The sequence below is a fragment of the Gossypium raimondii genome, chromosome 6 (genome assembly GCF_025698545.1).
Source record: "Gossypium raimondii isolate GPD5lz chromosome 6, ASM2569854v1, whole genome shotgun sequence".
Taxonomy (NCBI): Eukaryota; Viridiplantae; Streptophyta; class Magnoliopsida; order Malvales; family Malvaceae; genus Gossypium; species Gossypium raimondii.
Window position 1 is genome coordinate 14,377,173 of NC_068570.1, and position 19,855 is coordinate 14,397,027.

General features: G+C 34.9%; 1 protein-coding gene across 1 annotated transcript; it reads right to left on the reverse strand.

Annotated features, from left to right (window-relative positions):
- Positions 1 to 15,023: 15,023 nt before the first annotated feature.
- Positions 15,024 to 16,041, reverse strand: LOC105774503 (uncharacterized). Its single transcript, XM_012597015.2, has one exon. It carries the CDS (start codon positions 15,791 to 15,793, stop codon positions 15,236 to 15,238), a length of 558 nt encoding a protein of 185 aa, XP_012452469.1. The 5' UTR covers positions 15,794 to 16,041; the 3' UTR covers positions 15,024 to 15,235.
- Positions 16,042 to 19,855: the final 3,814 nt, after the last annotated feature.

The window sequence follows — 19,855 nt, forward strand, 5'->3', positions numbered from 1 at the left end:
GTCCAAACGGCATTTGTCTATAGGCGAATGTGCCAAAATGACACGTAAACGTCATCTTTTCTTAGTCCTTCGGTGCCACTAGAATCTGGAAGAAACCTAAATAGCCATCAAGACAACAATAATGAGATTTATCAGCTAAGCGTTCAAGCATTTGGTCAATGAAAGGAAGTGGAAAGTGGTATTTTCGAGTTAAAACATTCAACTTCCTCTAGTCTATGCAAACTCTCCACCCGTTTGGGACCTGAGTAGGAACCATTTCACCTGTTAAAATTTTAATTACAGTCACGCTGGTTTTCTTAGGCACTACATGAACTGGGCTAACCCAGTTACTGTATGAAATTGAGTATATCATTCTAGTGTCTAGTAATTTTTAAATTTCTTTTTTCACAACATCCATCATTGATGGATTGAAACATATTTGAGCTTCTCTTTTTGAGTTTGCATTTTTCTCTATCGAAATCCTATACATACAAGTTGAGGGACTTAAACCTTTAATATTAACAACCGTCCATCTGATTGCCCCTTTGTAGTCTCTCAAGACTCGAATCAAGTTTTTTTTCTTCTATTCTCGAACCAAGTTATCTTCTTCCAGGCTCGAAATCTTACTTGAAACTATTACCGGTAAAATGTTTCCTTCGCCCAAGAAGGCATACTTTAAATGTTCTGGTTACGGTTTAAGCTCTAATTTCGGAGCCTACAAAATGGAAGGCAAGAGTTTAGTTTGCGAAGGAGACAATTCAAAATTTTTACCTAGGCTTCTAGGGAACTATGGTGCCTCTATGTGAATGATAGCTTCTTGTATTGGTTCTTTGATCGTCAATAATTCTTTTAGTTTTTCCATAGCATCAAGATTTAAACTCTTATAAAGCATAATTTTTAATTTATCCTCTTCGTGATATTCAAAATGTAAGTTTGTCAATTGTTTAATTATATCGACACTAGAGACATTCGTCATTGCACTAAGGCAGACCATGGCCTCATAAACATTGAACTTGACCACTTCACTGTCAAATTCTATAGTGAATGCTCCACTCCGAACATCAATTTTCGTTCGTGTGGTGCTTAAAATTGGTCTCTCCAGTAGAATATCAGAAGAATTTGTTGAGTTGTCATCCTTTATGATAATGAGGTAAAAATCTGCAATGAAGATTAGTTCATTTATTTTAACGAAGACATCTTCCAACACCCCTTACGGATACACAACTAACCTATTAGCTAATTGAATGATCACCCCTGTTTTTTTTTTCAGAGGACTTGTGTTTAGTAATTTATAAATAGATAAATGCATAACATTAATAGATGCACCTAAATCACACATGGCCTTTTTAATGCAAACATTACCTATTTTGCAATATATAGCAAACATACATTGGTTCTTACACTTAGGCAGAATTTCTTTTGTAAAACTACAAAGATGTTTTCTCCTACACTTGTCATTTCGTTACCCAGGAGCTTCTTCTTGCCAATGCATAATTCTTTTAAGAATTTCGTATAGTGTAGAACTTGCTTTATCGCATCGAGTAGGGGTATGCTAATTTTAAATTTATGGAACATCTCTAGGATTTCTTTCTCTTTCTGCTCATTTTTACATTTAGTGAGCCTTCTAGGGAATGGGGGTGGTATCACGAATGATTTTTATAGTGCCGACTCCGTTGTAGCTGCTGGATCAAGTTTATGTTCTTCCTGTCTGGTGTCGTGGTCACGACTCATGCCAGTTTCTAACTCTAAAATTGTTCCATTTCTTAAGGTCATAACACTTGCATTTTTTTCATGGATTTGGCTTTGTTTGAGATGGAAACTTTCCTTAAGATTCCAAACGACTAACCATAAGTGCAAGCTTACTCATTTTCTTATCTTGTTCTTGTAGGTGCGTTTCAATCTTTCGCTGGAACTTTTTGGTACTATCAACTAATCTCTCTACTATGGCCTCAAGAGATAACTTTGGAGGTTGAAATTGTTGAGTCGGGGTTGCCTTGGCTAATACGGTTGGTTATACCGAGGATTCGATCTATAGCTCAGATTTGAGTGATCTCTCCACACCATATTGTAAGTATTTAAATGTATATCATAGCGCCTTTGGGGTGGCCCTAAGAAGTTTCCAACGACATTTACTTGTGTTGTTTTATCCTCATATAAAATTAGACACGAATATGTTGGATGATCAGGCATGGCACAAATCTCGTACAACTGAGCTAGGTTCATTTTTCCTATAAGTAAATTTTGAGCTACATTACTGAGCTTGTCAATTTATCTTCTAATGATAGAGTACTCAGCCTATGAACCCGTCTCATAGGTTCTATAATTGGTTAAAATTGTTGGGAATTCGCAGTCATGGTTGAAATTAATTCTCTTGCTCTTTAAGGAGTCATGTTAACAAGTGTCCCTCCAGTGGTAGCATCAATCATCTTTATTTCCATAGAGAGTAACCCCTCATAGAAATATTGAAGAAGTGATTGATCAATTAGGCCATGTTGTGGGCAACTCGCACTCACCGTTCCCAATAGTCATAAAGTAACTCGGTCTCCTTTTTTCGTATTACGAAAATATCTCTCCTTAATTTGGTTATCCGAGCTGCTGGAAAGAACATATTAAGAAACAAACGACACATGTCAAACCATGTATTAATTGAACCTGGAGGTAAATAAAATAGTCACTCTCTAGTAGAGTTGGCTAACAAGAAAGGAAAAACTTAAATTTTAATTTGATTTTCGGTTACTCCCTGAGGTTTCATTTGGTGCCACAGCGAGCTATCAAATAGTTTGGTTCACCATCTCTTCTGGTTCACTGAGGGTATCATTAATTTCTTCCGTGTAAGATAATGTTTCGTATTTAGATACTTTCACTTGTAGTTGTTTTCAATGTCGCTTCTCTTCTCAGTGATCGAGCTAACTTCTCAATTTTCGATTCAAACTCTAAGGTCCCCAGTTCTGACCTAGTCATAAGTAAAAAAAATGAAAATTAGAATTATTTTCCAGTTCCTGGCAACGACGCAAAAATTTGATGGTTGTCGATACCACCAAATTTAAATTTCCTACGCTCTAACTGAATTAAATAATAGCATAGAGAAGTAGCCACAGGGACTGAGATTTCTAATATTGTTTTTTACTTGACTAGATTCCAAAGTTGTAGCTATTGTTGTGCCCACAACTTGTAACATGTGGAGCTAAAAATAAAATGAAAGGGGTTTTAGTTTATCAGGGTTAAAAATATAAAATAAATAGAACATATAATAGTTGAATTATAAATGCAAAATGAAATTAAATAACTGAAATTAAATTAGGAAATGAAATATATGAATTCTTAGCCTTAGACTCAAAATATTCCAGACTCGAGTCGATCCTTGAAAGTGAGTTTTCATTTCTAAACAATAAGCTAATTATAGAGATCAAGGATGCCTTAACTGCCAACTCTTCCTTGTGTAGTTGATTCTGGTACGCCCTGCAAACCAATATATTACATAATCATAAATATTAATATAATAAGCAATTTTACTTATGTTATATACAATATTTCTATTAAAATAATACATTTATATAAAATTTATGTTTTATATTAATCGATTTTGTATTGTGTTATTATTATGTAAAAGCAAAATTAATTATTATGTTCGAAATAAAAGTATTTATAATTTATAAAACATCAAAATTATTTGAATATGTCTAAGCCCATCTGATTGGAATCGATTCAAGTCTAAGAAAATTTGATCCCGAAAAAGTCCAAATATGAAGGAGCCCAAGTTTGAGAAAAATCGAGCTCGAGAAAGCCTAAGCTTGAGCTAATCACAATCCGAAAACAACCCGATCCAAGCCTGTTCGAACTTACCCATTTGCCACCTCTACCAATTACTTATCAGGATGAGGGAGTTATTGGTCCTAATCGTATTAAGTTGAAGTCCATTCCAAGAAGGGTTAGCTCAACAATTGTTACCACTCCAAATTTAGACATATTTCCCTTTGTTCCAGATGTCTTTTCCCTGCATGATTCCCTTCCAAACTCATGTGCCTATTGGTCTATCTTGCATCAACTCAAAGGGGATTGATCTATAATATATCGCTTTAAGCACTAAAGAGATTAAAGGATCTGATGAAGTTATTATTCACCACGCTTGCTTGGATAAAAGAACTATATTCATCAGCCTTGCTTGCTTAATACCCAAACCTTCCTCTGAAATAGGGGCATATAATTTCTCTCAACTACACAAATACAGTTTCAATTGGCCAACATCATACCCCTCACCAAAAGAATTAAATAATCTTATCAATTGTATCACAAGTCGGAGATTTAAAGGAGGAAAACCTATAAAAAGGTATCAAAGCAAACCTTCCAACTGGCAATTGCTTTCCATAGTGTTAATTTGTTATTAATTTTATCATTGATATCCGGAAGAAATCATTCTACTTCTATAGTTTCCTGGCTCTACTCTCAAATATTTGTTTGGCCTATCAACTCTTTTAATATTTAGGATTCCAGGAGATCACATTTTCTCCTACAAGTTGATAGAAGGATTGAGGAGAAACTCTAATTTGTCATAATTTATAACTCGATCTATCTTTTAACTTTTATGATTCCAAAATATCACATTTTCACCTACAAGTTGATAGAAAGATTGAAAAGAAGCTCTAATTTGTCACAAATTATAACTCGACCTAATAAGATATAAAACTTCATCAAATACTCTTTAAAGTTGACTCTTTTAAGTAGAAGTTGACTTGTAAATGAAATAAATTTATTGTCTACACTTATGTAAATTTTACTAAGATAAACTATACAAACATGAATAAAAAATTAACATGTTTCATTTATTAGCTTTAACTTTTTTTAAAAAATTAATTAAAATGAGTAACTATAAAAGATTTCAGTATGAATATATCAATAACAATATGAAATATTTATAAATTTTGAAAATCATAATTTTCTCACCATAGTTTATAAAACTCAAGTTTTGTTTATTTCTAACCAAGCTTTCTCGAGGCTAACTAGTTAATGCTATCGTGGTGGTATATGGGCATCTAGGCTATTTGATTCCCTAGTTTTAATTTGTTTTATTGAGAAATTAAGAAAGAAGGATTATGGAGAAAATATAGGCATTATTCTCAAGTCTGCTAAATTATCAACAAACACTACTTCATTTTTATTTATATCATATCTTGGTTTTTTGTCCCATCCCACTGTACCTAATCAAACCCAACTGCTCCTACCATTTTATTTTTTCAGCCTTTAATTTATTTGATTGTTGTAGAAATTTTGGAATTCAACACCAATTTATGTGTTCACTTTAACTTATTAATTCCGGAATTCCTTAACATCATCAGTGTTGCCCCAATATTATACTCCCTCCGCATATAACAACTCAATGTAACAACTAAAACAGGGTACAAGCAATTATAGTCTCAAAGGGAAGGCTTTTACTATTTTCTGAACCAATGAGTACAAATGAGGGCAAGTTACAAGGCTATGACAGAAATGAGGGATTAAAGAAGAGAATAGAAAGCTTAGTACATCTTGTACCAGCTGAGAGAAAGAAAGAGGCAGCAGCTATTGCTAAATGATTTCATGCCTTCACCTGGTAGTACCCCTGCTTATTTATATAACAGTTCCCAATGCTATTTACTAGAATTGTACCTAAATTGTGGTTAGCCCACCACGTACCCACGCAGGACCATAAGTGTCCTTATCTCACGCTAGGGTCTGTTGCTTTCAAACGATTTGTCACGGGAATCTTCATTACTGCTTGTGCTTGGCATAAGGGTTGGGTCGAGGCCCGTTACATCACCCCCATCTGCAAGACGAACCTTGTCTACAAGGTTCGAAGGATCAGGTTCAATGAGGGGCAGAGGAATGCCTTGGCTGTACCACCCCCAACCCCAAACCGTCATCGAAACAGGGTTATAGAGTATTACCAGACTTATCGGATAACTTATAACTAATTCACAACTAAATAACATACATAGCATACTTTAATCAATACATCACCTAGATACATGCCACATTATCAAAAGAAAGTTACATCACTAAAATTTATCTGAGGTCGGGATTGCTCTAGATGCTGGACCGGACACTGGCTTTCTACTAACCTGTGCACGGAAACAACCGTACGTTGAGTATGAGAATACTCAGTGGTATTACCATAATTCAAATTTATAACATTAATCGATAAATTATATACATTTAATTTATGTCTATAATTATTCATTAATGATCTCATATTTTAAATCAACTTGATAATTAATAACAATAAGCAATATTTCAAATTTGTATTTAATTGTATTCATACCTTATTTCATTATCTCAATTCCATTGATTTTTCACATCTCATTCCAATAGTTCATTTTAATTCATATACGATTCATTCAATTATTCACTATATTTAATATCAATTCTATTGCAATTTGCACTCGCTAATATCATATAACAAAAATTTACTCTTAATCATATCATGAACTTTGGGTTCATATCTTCAAATCACATATCTCGATTTCCAATTCACATATCAATTCACAATTTCACTTTCTCATTTCTTTCCATAGCTCAATCAATCACACTTATTCAAAATTTCTCATTTCAATTATTTACCCCTATTAACAAGACTCGGACATTGACGGATACACGGATCCAACCAAACACACCAGAATATCCAACCTAACATACCTGGAATAATATAAATACTCCTTAACACACTAGTATATCATATCCTCCCAAACACACCAATAAGGCATTAGATGCCTCTCCGGATAAACCGAAGCATATAATAACAGAACCATCTTCTCAGCCGAACTACAAATCTCCTCATCACATCACAAATCCTATGGCATGCCATTTGTATCCAATCTAGTCCGATAAGTTAATAGGGTATTATTTTACTTTTCCAATTTCAAATTAATTTCCACAACAATTTCAAATATTCAATCAATTCAAAACATCTATTATTTCAATTCACAAACAATTCAATATCATTTAATTCAATATCGATATTCACCTTATTTTTATTTATTAAACATATTATTCAAAATTCAACAATTACTATTAATAAATTCAATACCAATACGTATTTACCATTCAATTCAATCATGATACTTACCTCAATTTGCTTATCATGTATATTAATTTAAATTTTAACAATTAATAATTAAATTCGAATTATGGTAATACTAACCGAAATTTTCTCGAATCATTCCTTGTTCACCTTCTCCTTTCCTTTCTTGGAGAATGACTCTTGCACGACATTAGCTACGTAATTAAACAATTAAAAATCATTAATACACAATTTCATCAAAATATTTCCATTTATACCTAAACTTTACCTAAATTCTAATTTAATCCCTTATCAATACTAATTTTATTTTCCCAATCTAACTCCATATTCTCTCTTAATTCTTACTATAAACTCATTTTAACTCTTCATTTTCACCATAAATCTCTAATTTTGAAATTCTCTCAATTTAGTCCCTATTAATTCAAAACTTATGTTTTATTTTACAAATCAACCTTTTACTAACTTCTAATTTGAAATTCAATCAATTTAACCCTAATTCATCAATTAACTCAACATGAACAACATTTAAAATTTACTAACTTTTAAAATTTAAACTTAAATCAAGTAGTATTTTGTTCTCGAATTCCCAAAATATTAAGATTACAAGAAAAGGGACTAAATTGACTTACCAATCAAATCTTGAACCTTGAAATCCCAAATTTTCTTTCTTTCCTTCCCTTTTTCTTTTTCTTTCCTTTCTCCCCTGTTTTCGTTTTGCTCTCTGTTTCTATTCTCTTTTTCTATCTTTTATTTCATTGTTTCTTTTATTATATAATATTATATAATACAATATATATAATATATATACTTAACTTTTAAGTAATATTATTATAATATTATAATATATTTTAACTTTAGATTTTAAATAAAATATCTACTTATGCCGCCTCAACTTTAGAAAAGGCATAATTGCCTATTTGGTCATGTTAACTTTTCTTTAATCTATAATTAAACTTTATCTCTATTGCAATTTAATCATTTTCATAATTAACCTCAATTTAGAAAAATTGACTTAATTAAAACCTAATTAACTACAAAATAACTTCGTAAATATTTATGATAAATATTTATGAGTCCAATTACCGAAATGGAGTCTCGTGAATTTTTTTCAATTTTATCCTTTTAATCAATTAACCATCGAAACGTTAAAATTTCTTAACAAAACTTTAATACTACCCTAATGACACTCTGTAAATATTTATAAAAATATTTACGGCTCAGTTTATAATATCGAGGTCTCGATACCTCGTTTTTGACCCAATTTACCTAATAATTTCTTTTAAATCACAAAATTCACTAATTCAAAAATATTTCTAAAATCACGCTTAACTTATAATTATTAATTAATAAATTTTTCTAACTTTTTCATCGAATTTAGTGATCTCAGATCACTGTTCTGACACTACTGAAAATTGGGCTGTTACATTGGCTTTCGGGGTTGCCGATGTATTTTTTCAGAACCGAAACATGAAAGACCGGGTGTATGCGAGAGGATGACGACAAATCAAGCTTATAAGCCACGGTTCCAATGCATTTCAAGACTTTAAAAGGACCAAAGTAGCATTGTCCCAGCTTTTGGTTTCTATGCAGGCGAAGGGAAAGTTGTCGATAGGGCTGAAGTTTAACGAAAAACCAATCACCAAATGCATAAGAGATGTCTCGACGATGTTTATCAGCTTGGTTTTTTTGTCGATTCTGAGCCTTAAGTAGATTGTTTTTAAGCTGTTGGAGTATAATGTCACGATTGGACAAATCGTGGTCAAGAGCTGAAAGCTTAGCAGTGCTGGAAATATATCGAATCAGTATTGGTGGTTCGTGGCCATAAAGAGCTTTAAATGGGGACATACCAGCCAAGCTATGATGCGAAGTATTGTACCAATATTCGGCCCACGGTAAAAATTTAACCCAAGAGTTAGGAGTGTCGGCAACAAAGCACCTTAAGTACATTTCCAAAACTTTGTTGACAGCCTCTGTTTGCCCATCCGTCTCTGGATGATAAGCGGAGCTCAATGCTCGTGTAGTGCACTGTAATTTAGTTAGCTCATCCCCAAAAGCACTCAAGAATAAGGGATCTCAATGACTAACCATTTTTGTCGGAATTCCATGTAATTTAACCACCTCATTCAAAAACATCTCAACTAACTTCATACTAGCAAAGTTACTAGGTAATGCAAAGAAGTGAGCATATTTGGATAATCGATCCACAACGACAAATATCACCGTCTTACCAAAATATGGAGGGAGACCCGTGATGAAATCCATGCTAAGTTCCTCGAAAACTTGTGTTGGCAAGGGTAAGGGTAAGGGCTGAAGTAAACCAGCGGGGGTCAATTGTGATACCTTCATTGTTTGACAAATAATACACTCACGGACAAATTGTTGTACATCTCTGCGCATGGATGGCCAATAAAAGTTTGCTGCCAATCGATGGAGCAGTGGAATTCCTCCAGTAAAGCTTTACGCAAAGCAGCATCTGTGGGCACTACTCATCTATTTCTAAAGAATAATAACTCATCATGCACCATATAATCATGAAATTCAGAATTACAAGCAGCCAACTGAGCATGAATATGTAATAGATCAAGGTGAGAGCTATTTAGTTGCCGAAACTCTTCAAGTCGAGCTGTAATGCCCTAGAATTTGGGTCTAAAAGTATTGGGCCTTGAGCAAGGGAATGGTTAGGAAACTATGTACAAAAATATGTCTGCTTTAGTGGTTAAGGGTCCTAAGAGGAGTTGGAAAAGTCCTAGGTTCAAACCTGGGCTTTAGCAAAAATTTTAGCTTTAAGTGGATAAAACCCTGGATGCTTGGATGTAGGCTTTTTTAATTATTGTGTTAATAAAATGTCATAAGGAAGCCTATGGTCTAGTGGTTATGGCGTCATTAAGGTTACAAAGGATCTTGGATTCAAGTCTTGGCTCTTGCAATTTATTTTGGTTTTTCTTTTAAAGGAACTTGGACTTTGGCCTTTAGACCTTTTTATTAATTGAAGATAAAATGTGACACAAAAGAGCTTGTGGTAAGCAGGCAAGTGGCGTGCTGAGCTATTGAGGGGGGCTTGGGTTCGAATCCTATTACAAGCAAAAAGGATATTTATTTTGCTAGTATGAGGCGGCAGGAGTTTGAGGTGGTTTCGAACTCTATAAGATGAAGTTTGGATTGGTCTTGGATGGAATTGTGGAGCAAATCAAGGAGGAGATTGGGGAAAGAATCAAGGAATTTTGAAAATGGGAGGTTGATAGGGTGTTGTGGCTGATTGGACTCTAGGGCTTAGTGAAATTCAACTAAGGGGAAGGGAGGGAGCATTTTTAGCACAAGGCAATTCTTGGTTCAGTTTTGAGAGGGTTGAAAGGAAGGTGCCGAATGTCCTTTGGGATTTTTCTATCATTCGGGGTTCCTTTTGGGTTTGCGTTTTAGCTATTGAAGTGGTCAAAATTTCCCTTACTTCTCCTTCTTCCTATAATTATCGAATAAATAACCTTCTTTTTGGTTTCTTTTTCTTTCTTTACTTTGCCGAAATCCCTTTCCTCTCTCACTCTTGGTTCTGCTTCTTCTTTTCCTTCTGAATCCTTCTCTTCTCGGCCTCCCTTCTAAACCGAGCATACTCTCCATCTTCTTCTTCTCTACTTCCTACTCTTTTCCAATCATAGTTGAATTCTTCATAAGGCTTTTTGTGTACGTTCAGTTTACCATCTTTCCCTATTATGTTTGGTCGAATATACCTGAACTATTCCAACCGATCCCATCATCATCAATTTTGGGTTCTAAAATCTCTAGGAGAGAAGTGGAGGTTTCCGATAATATGTTGCATAAAGAGATATCAATGGTGGTAAGTAGTAGCCATTCTGAGGGAGGATCAAGAGTGGTGCCAGCTGAGAATGGGCACGTAGCCCCTGCCCCAAAATTTAAGCAGCGTAAAGTGTTAGCTGTTCGGGATTTTCCATTGGGGTGTGGCAAGGTGGTTGCACCAATCTCTGGATCAAGTGGGAAACCACAACCGACTGATTTAGTCAAGGGAGAGGTAATTTGTTGGACAAGTATTTTCGGTAGAGGCTGTTTTTGATAAGTTGATTGGGATTCGATTAACTCAATTGATGATTAATGGATTGCCTTGATTAAATGTAGGTCGATGCTAAGAGGTGTTTCGCTAGCTTTCGTGAGTAAGGTGTGTAACCATACTGTCTCTTCTGTGAATCGACAAAAGCCGAAAAGCCTAAAAGCCAAAAATACGACGATTGAGGCCACATGGGCGTGCGAATGCTCATGTAATGAACTGAGCCCACGAATATGGGCGTTAGACTGTTGAGGCCACCACGAGCATATTCATGCTCTTGGGCCGTTATGGGCCTCGTTTGGCTAAAATAGGTCGTGTGGGCCCAATGGGCTCGTGGGCCCCACACGAATAAAATCTATGTTAAGTGAAAAATACTGGATTGAGCTATATAGTTCGCATAGTCGTGACTGAATTTGGGCTAAATGGGCCACACGAGCGTGTGGGCCCACTTGGACCGAGTAGTGGGTCTAAGGCCCATTTGCGCTGTTGTGATCATTAGGGTCATCTGAGTCATTCGAGACAACTATAGACCTTCTGAAGGGTCGCTATTTGTACCAAGAACCCTAAAATTGGTAAAATAACCAAAATACCCCTAGGGGTAAAATGGTAATTGTACCCCTAACTGACAAAATGTCCGTCACACCCCTAGTGGTAGGTTGACTGATGTATGTATGAATGTTATATGACTGATACTGAGCATGAGATTTTGCATTCACGTATGTTACTATGGCATGTCATCCTGCATGGGGTTGGGTTAATATTGACGGAGGAAGTGTATGGCTTGTACCGTTCTGTTCAAGGCTTACTGTCTTTCTGCTTATGGATTTTAGCCGTTCTATTATCTGGCAGTGTTGCTGTAATATTTATGGATTTTAGCCATTCTGTCTACGGTGCCGAGTCGTTCTGTTGACTTTGTGCCACAACTGGTGTTAAGCTTGGTGTGTTGGCTGGGTGGGTCGATTTTATCCCCATATGGTGTGTTGGTTGGTACGGGTGGTGTATTGGTTGGATTGGGCTAAATTTCTGTCTGCATATCTACATCTAATACTGATTCTGTAATGGGCTTAGGTCCACCTGGTACTGTTAATGGGCTAAGGCTCACTTGATACTATGCTTATGATAGGCTCAGGCCCAATCTGTTTCTACATACCATATATCTGACTGTTTGTATTATAAGGGATTACACACTGGTAATTCCCAGCGTTTGACGATTCAAAGCTGCGAGGGACTCGGAGAGGGCCACACAACTGCACATGTTTTATTCTGTTTTGCTCATTTACTTAAGCAATTTGATTTCGATTCGGGTTGTAATAAGGCCTCTATAATTTTTGGATTTTAAATTTGGGATTTGATGTGATTGTGATTTATATCTACTAGAAGTAGAACACAATTTTCCAAATCAATAACTGTTTTCTAACATTACGTTTTTGCACCTCAATTTTTAAGTATCACGTTTTCGTAAATCATTTGCTTTAAATTAAGCTTCTGCAACAATAAGGTTTTGAAGGTAATAACTTTTTAATAAACCTCGATTGAAAATAAACAAATGCAAACTGAGGTTTTATACAAATTTTAAATGGCAAGAAGTTTGAAATTTTCAAGAAGGGTTTTTAATGAAAACATAGTTTTCGAAAAACACTTCAATGTGACATGCCAGATTCGGGCCTAACTTCTACGCAGGGTTTGGGGTGTTACACGAGCAAACTCCTGAACTAATAAGGTAAGAAAACAACCTGTCGGACATCGAGATAAGGCATCAGCCACAGTATTTAACTTTTCGGGCTTGTACAACACTTCAAAATCAAACCTAACTAATTTATATAGCCAGTAATGTTGTTCCGGTGTTTGTATTGTTTGTTTCGAGAGATTTTTCAAAGCTTTTTGGTCCATGATAATGGAAAACCTTCTCCCCAACAAGTATTGTCTCCATTTCCCCACTGCTTGGGTAATGGTAAACATCTCGCAATGGTATGCCGGGGCACCCTGCATTCGAGTGGATAACTTTTGGCTATAGAAGGCAATAGGTTTTCCTCTTTAAACCAATACGGCAACGATCCCCATCCCAGATGCATCAGTTTCGACTGCAAACGAGGCTAAAAAATCTAGAAGGGCCAAGAGAAGTGCACTGCTCAAAGCTTCTTTCAACTGAATGAATGCAGATTGTGCCTTAGGGGTCCAATTGAAATTGTCAATTTTTAGAAGGTGGAAGAGTGGTGCTGCAATCTTTGCGAACCTTTTAATAAGTCGTCTATAGTAACCGGCCAGGCCTAAAAATCCTCGGACTCTTTTAACATTTACCGGAATCACCCATTCACAAATTGCCATGATCTTAGAAGGATCAACCTGAAGTCCGTTGCTGGTGACGAGATGTCCTAAGTACTCGATCTAAGACTGCCCAAAAATACACTTACTCTCTTTTGCAACCAATTGATGAGTTTGCAAAGTTTCAAATACAATCCGTAAATGGTACAAGTGATCATCCTGTGACTTACTATAAACCAAAATGTCATAAAAAAATGAGGACAAATTAACGGAGGAAGGGTTTAAAGATACCGTTCATAGTGGCCTGGATGGTAGATGGTGCATTTGTAAGGCCGAAAGGCATTACGAGGAATTTGTAATGGCCCTCATGAGTGCATAAAGCCGTCTTTGAAATGTCTTCGAGTTTAACCAAAATTTGATGGAACCTGGCAAGCAAGTCTAACTTCGAAAAGAATGTAGCCCCAAATAGTTCATCGAATAACTCATCCGCCATCGGAATTGGAAATCGATCACGGATTGTCACGGTATTCAAGGTCTGATAATCGACACAAAATCTCCAAGTGTCGTCTTTCTTTTTAACTAGCAACATTGGTGAAGAAAAGAGGCTGGTACTTGGCCTAATGATCCATTATTTCAACATTATCGATACTTTCCTCTCAATTTCCTATTTTTGGAAATGGGGATATCGGTAGAGCGGACATTGATGGGAGCAAAATCGAGTTTAAGGTGTATAGAGTGATCCGTAAGGCGTGTCGGAGGTAAGCCCGATATTCAAGTGAAAACGTCTCGAAACTGGTTAAGTGATTGGGTAAAAGTCGTAGTTGTATTAGGCTTGGTGTAAGATGGATCGAACGATATCTTTAGACTATACAAGGCTGCAACAGCTCCCACTTCATGGGTACGCCGCAATGAGTTTAGCTAAATCTGTTTAGGACCTAAACCATGTATTCCTTGCCAAGTAACCTTCAACGACCTGATACTGAATTGAAAGGTTGATGAAGCATAGTCGATTATGACAGGGCCAATAATTGCCAGCCATGCCACTCCCAATACTACATCTGATCCATGAAGAGGCAAGACATAAAAATCAGCAGCTATATCAGTACCTTGAATCTGTAAATGCACAATTTTCACTCTCCCTTCACTGTGAATACTCTCCCCACTGCCAACTAATACTAGAAAAGACACCGATGGATCGATATCAAGGCCAAGAAACTGAGCAACGCGACTCTGAATAAAATTATGCGTGCTTCCCCCTATCCAAAAGCACCTAAACTGAATGACCTTGTATCAAACCCATGAATCGCAAAGTTGCTGATGAAAGACTCTGGGTCGAGGCCCGTTACACTTAACTTCAAATCATATATGATTTTGATACCAGAATTAATGACTACTATTTTCTCCATAGGTGACGAGATGTTCTTACTTTGTAAACTACCCGACTATTCAAATTATAAAATTATTTTAGCTTTAGTAGAATTAAAATTTGAGTTATTTACATTTTGTTAGTTAAATTATCTTACAGCTTGGTCATAATATTATTCTTATATTAACTTCCCAATTCACAGTTTTTAAAGAGAGGCTTAGGCCCCTAAAATCAAATTAAATTAAATCTGGGTTATAATATTTTCATAATATCTCATAATGCTAAATAGTTAGCAAAGAGTAGGAAAATTATTGTAACCTCAGAAGCATTTGCTTTTGGATTTTCTAAAGGTTGTTATATCCGACAAATATATTTACAAGTTTCCCCAACCTTAAACCCAAAGTCATTAACACAAATCATTAAAAGGAAAAAAATAAAAAACATTATACCATCTACATTAAATTCCTAAAATGCCACCGCCACCAACCACCATTACAGCACAGCTTCAGCTTTACCTTCTTCACCACCTCCTGCATGATTCATCCCATAACCTAACAACATTGCCGTTTAACGCCGTCAAATCCTGATAACGGTACCACCCTGCTTCCCCTTTCCTCAACCTCAACACTCTTTCCCAACTCTCCCACCACTCCCCGCAGCACCTCCCTTCACCACCGTCACTCCATTCCGTTACCGTCATCCCACCGTCGACGTCTACGTCATCATCCACGTAATAAACAGTCAACTTGAATTTCCCTCCTTTGGTCACCAACTGCGAACCGCTTGTTTCTGAGACGGAAGCTGGAGGGGGAGTTGAAACTGAAGCTGAAGGGGTCGGCTTTTCATCGGCGCCGAGAATCGGTCGAGACTCATCATGGGCACGATCAGAAATAGACGCCGACGGCTTCTGGTCATTACTTTGAACGGAGGCGCCGACGACGGCTCTTATCCTCCAAAAACTAACCGCAGCAGTGAGAATAGCAATCCACGTCCACAGATTATGAATAACCGTGAAAATCCCAAAACTCACATAGTTAAATGCCAAAGCTTCGAGTGGAGATTCCAACAACTGATTCATTTTTGTTTGGTCCCCCAACTCTAAAATTCGGCTGTCTGAAGATATTCTAGTTTTGGTTCTGTTTCTGTGTTTTATAAGGGAAAATAAAAATCAGAGGCCTATAGAAATGGTAAGGTAGAGGAGAAAGAGAACACGACAAAGAAAGCTAGGCCATAGATGGAGAGAGCAAGTTGAGGAGATTAATGGAGATGCTGAGAATCGAAAGGAAAGATGCTAATTTGCTAAGATTGATCCATTTACTTATACCCAATTCTTTTTATTATATAGCGATACTATTATTAAAAAACTTGGGCAGGTGTGAAATCAGGAGGGTTGATATTTACCGTCCCTTGCCCTTCTCGTAAAAAGCTATATCAATTTCTAGGGGTATATTGTACTAAGTTGACTAAATTATTTGGTCATTTTATTTTAAAATATTATAAGATAGTTATTAAATTATTTGAAAGTTTTAAATATTTTAAAATTTTTTATTTAAGTTATTAAATTATTTAAATTTTAGTTCAGATTTGTGATACTTAAAACGGTCTAATAAAAAAATTAATTTATAAGAGAGAGAGAAAAGATTTGTATTAGTAGAGACATTGTGAACGAAAAGATAATATAATAATAATTTTAATAATTATATTACTTAAATTTTAAATAATTTAATAATTTAGACTTAAAAGCAATTTACCCTTCTTGTATATGACTTAAGTACGGAAAATATCTCCTCCTTTGGGCCCTCCACTCAAATTTTAAAGAAAAAAAATGATATGAAATCAAGTTTCTCAATTTCAAGTAGTTATTTAAATCAAACTGTAACTTCACCACATTTTATCCATTTCCAGTAAAAAAAATAACATATCACGACATGAAATCACAGTTACTCAATTTCAAGACGTGTAAGGATAGTTTTATTTGGTTATAACTGCAGTTACCGTTCACTCAGCGTTAATATAAAGAACATGCGTTTAATGCTTCGTGCAATCTTTTGAATCGGATTGAAAAAGATCGGTTCTCAAGGAATTATCCAATGGGTCTTTTGAGTTAAGAAACGAAGATGAGATTAAAAGTCCGATTCCAACAATTTTGAACTTTTCAATGCCGTTTAATGCTTCGTGTTCCAAAGCATTGAAGGTCTTCGGCGAGGACGTCCATTTGTTCTTGGAACAACAACAGTGCCTAATGTTAAACGTTTGAAGCGAGGACGATCAACGGAAGGTCGCGGGTGGCGAGTGGCGGTAAACTTGGTAATTTTATAGAACACTTGGGGTTTGTTTCATTAGCTTGGGCTTTAATGGCGGATTCGTATCCGTGGAAGTAAAAATAGTAGATGTAAAAAACGGTGGCGGCTTGAATCCAAAGTAAAGATGTCGGGATGTGATGCTTACGCGCCAACTCCGTGGCCCAATGAAGGAACAAGGAGTAGACAATGCAAGTGATGGTTTGCGTTCGTTCTCACCGCTTGTTATAAGCTCGGAGATGGCTTCTTTGCCTCGTCGCCTAAGTTCAGACAGGTAATGGTCTGTGTCATCACCGGCTTGGACTCCGTTTTCGTAGCCATCGGAAAAGGGTAAAAACGATAGGCCTTGAGCGGTGGGGACTTTGGTCATGCAACGGCGGGCGGAGATGCTGGTGATGAAAGTTACACGTATAGATGCTTGGCGAATTGTAAGGTGTTAGCAGCCCCAGATGTTAGACCTTCAAAATTTTAATGCTTTTAACAAAGGGGCAGTAAGATTAGGGGATGAAAGAAATGACAAAATCCTCGCATTGGTTGTTGAGGCCCAAGCAATAAGATTAGGGGAATGGATGACTCAAAATGATAAGACTTATCGCTCTCGAGAAAATGCCTGCCCATCTTCCACCACATATGGATGGTTTTGTCCTTTTGTATGGATGTTTCCTTTGTGCATTGTAATCGCAAATACGACATGACTGTAGAATAACCAGCAATATGTCAGACTTATTGACTGGAATTCCAAGTACTCGAGCAAGTTAGATTGTTGTAATCAAATCCTTGTTATGAAATGAATGTTTTTCTTTTATACGTGAATATATATATAACCCTATTAATAAAATTATTAAAATAAAGAGATAAAATTATATTCAATTAAAATTGATTACTCTCTCTTTTTTTCTTTTTCAAAAACTAAAATTATACCTTAATTCTATATAAAAAAACAGACCTTATTTATTTGTATAAATAAATTATTTATTCAAAATTTAAAATTTAAAATAAATATTTATAACTCTTTTTTTCTATCAATCAATTCTTAACAACGATGTTAGAATTTTTGAATCAAATCTATCAATCAAATCAGATTAAGTGGCTCAACCAATCACATAAAATTGACTCTAAACTAAATCCTTTGTGAATCGATAAAAAAATAAAAAAACTGAGATAAATAAGCAATGATTGCACTTGTTTTATTTTTAATAAATATTTTTAATTTTATAATTTTAATTAATTAATTATTATTTAATGGGATGAAATTGAAATTTAATGGTTTAATGGAGGTTATTTTTAGGCATAATGATTTATTTGACACTTCAATTTTATTAAAAAATTATTTTAACTCTTCATTTTATTTTTTTCTATTTTAATCTTTGAATTTGTATTGTTTGTCAAATCACCCAAAAATAAATGAAAAATTAACGTTTGTTAACTTTGTAGATATGCCACGTTGATAATTTAATTAATTTTTATAATTTAAAAACATTAAATATTATTTTATAATTTTAAAATTAATTTGTATAATTTTTTGGAAAATTTTAAATTTTTAAAGTAACATCCATATTGTAATTCATGTGATTTAATAAACAACACAAATATAAAAACTAAAAATACAAAAAATAATTAAATAAAATGTTAAAATATATATCTTTTAAAAAATTAAATGGATTATGTTTTAATTTTCAAAATTCTGATTTGAAGGGAGTCCAAAAGAAGACGTGACTGTTGGGTGATAGTAAGGTACGTGGGGCCGATGAATGGTGGGTTAAAAAAAGCAGTGCGTCACGTTTACCTTGCTTTTAATATATATATATAGATATAGTATGTACTTCCGCCCATAAACGTGTGGGTGAGGTGCGTTAGGAGCAATAGAACTTCATAAGAAATCATCCTTAAGATAAGTCAAATATCTCAAAGATGTGAGGTTTGATAAGAATAGAGGTAGGTAGAGAAGTTTTGGAGCTCCTACTTCAATAAAATAAAGAAGACAATAATGATGATTAATGATAGTGATTCTCAAGTAAACAAGGAATTGTTCAAACTTTTTGAAGCCATTTGCTTCATTTATGTTTTGTGTGTGAAAGGAAAAGTATTACTGCTGCAAAGATGGACACATTATTCACACGCGGGAATGAAATCCTTTGCAAAGATGTGATACATGTATTCTTCCCAATAATATTGTTAAATCCTTTGCCAACACTGCTATTCCACAATGCAATACTCGTGCATTTTTATTTTAACAAAATCACAAATCTTCTCCTTTAACCAAGCCATGTGATCATGCTCTTGATTCAAACCCACCGTCTGGATACAATCACCAAAATAAATTATTGTTATATCCTTAATCATAATTTACATAAAACATAAGAGGATTTGTAACATGACACATATGTTTATAAAAATACGATTTGATGTGATGATATGAATGCATCTATACAAAATAAATTAATGTGTTAAAATTTATATAAATATATAATATCTTGAATAGAATTATGACATGTAAAATATCGCATACATGACACAGAATTAATGAATGGTGTGAACTAGAACTAACAATTTTAAAAATAATTATATGCTACAAATACACAAACAGCAAAAATACTTGTCAAAATTAAATATTAATAACATAATTATAAAAACTAACAACCTCTCGGCAGTAGGCATGAAAGCTTGTATTTGATCCCAACTAAACTTTTTAATCCCGTACTGGTTAGTTGCCATAAATAAAACCCATCTCTTTAGTTTTTAATTATAGTGAGTTTGAAAAAGGAATTTCTGCTTTCTAACCCTGAATACTTCCTTCATGGATCGGTTAATGCTTTCTAAATATACACATTAGTTGCTTT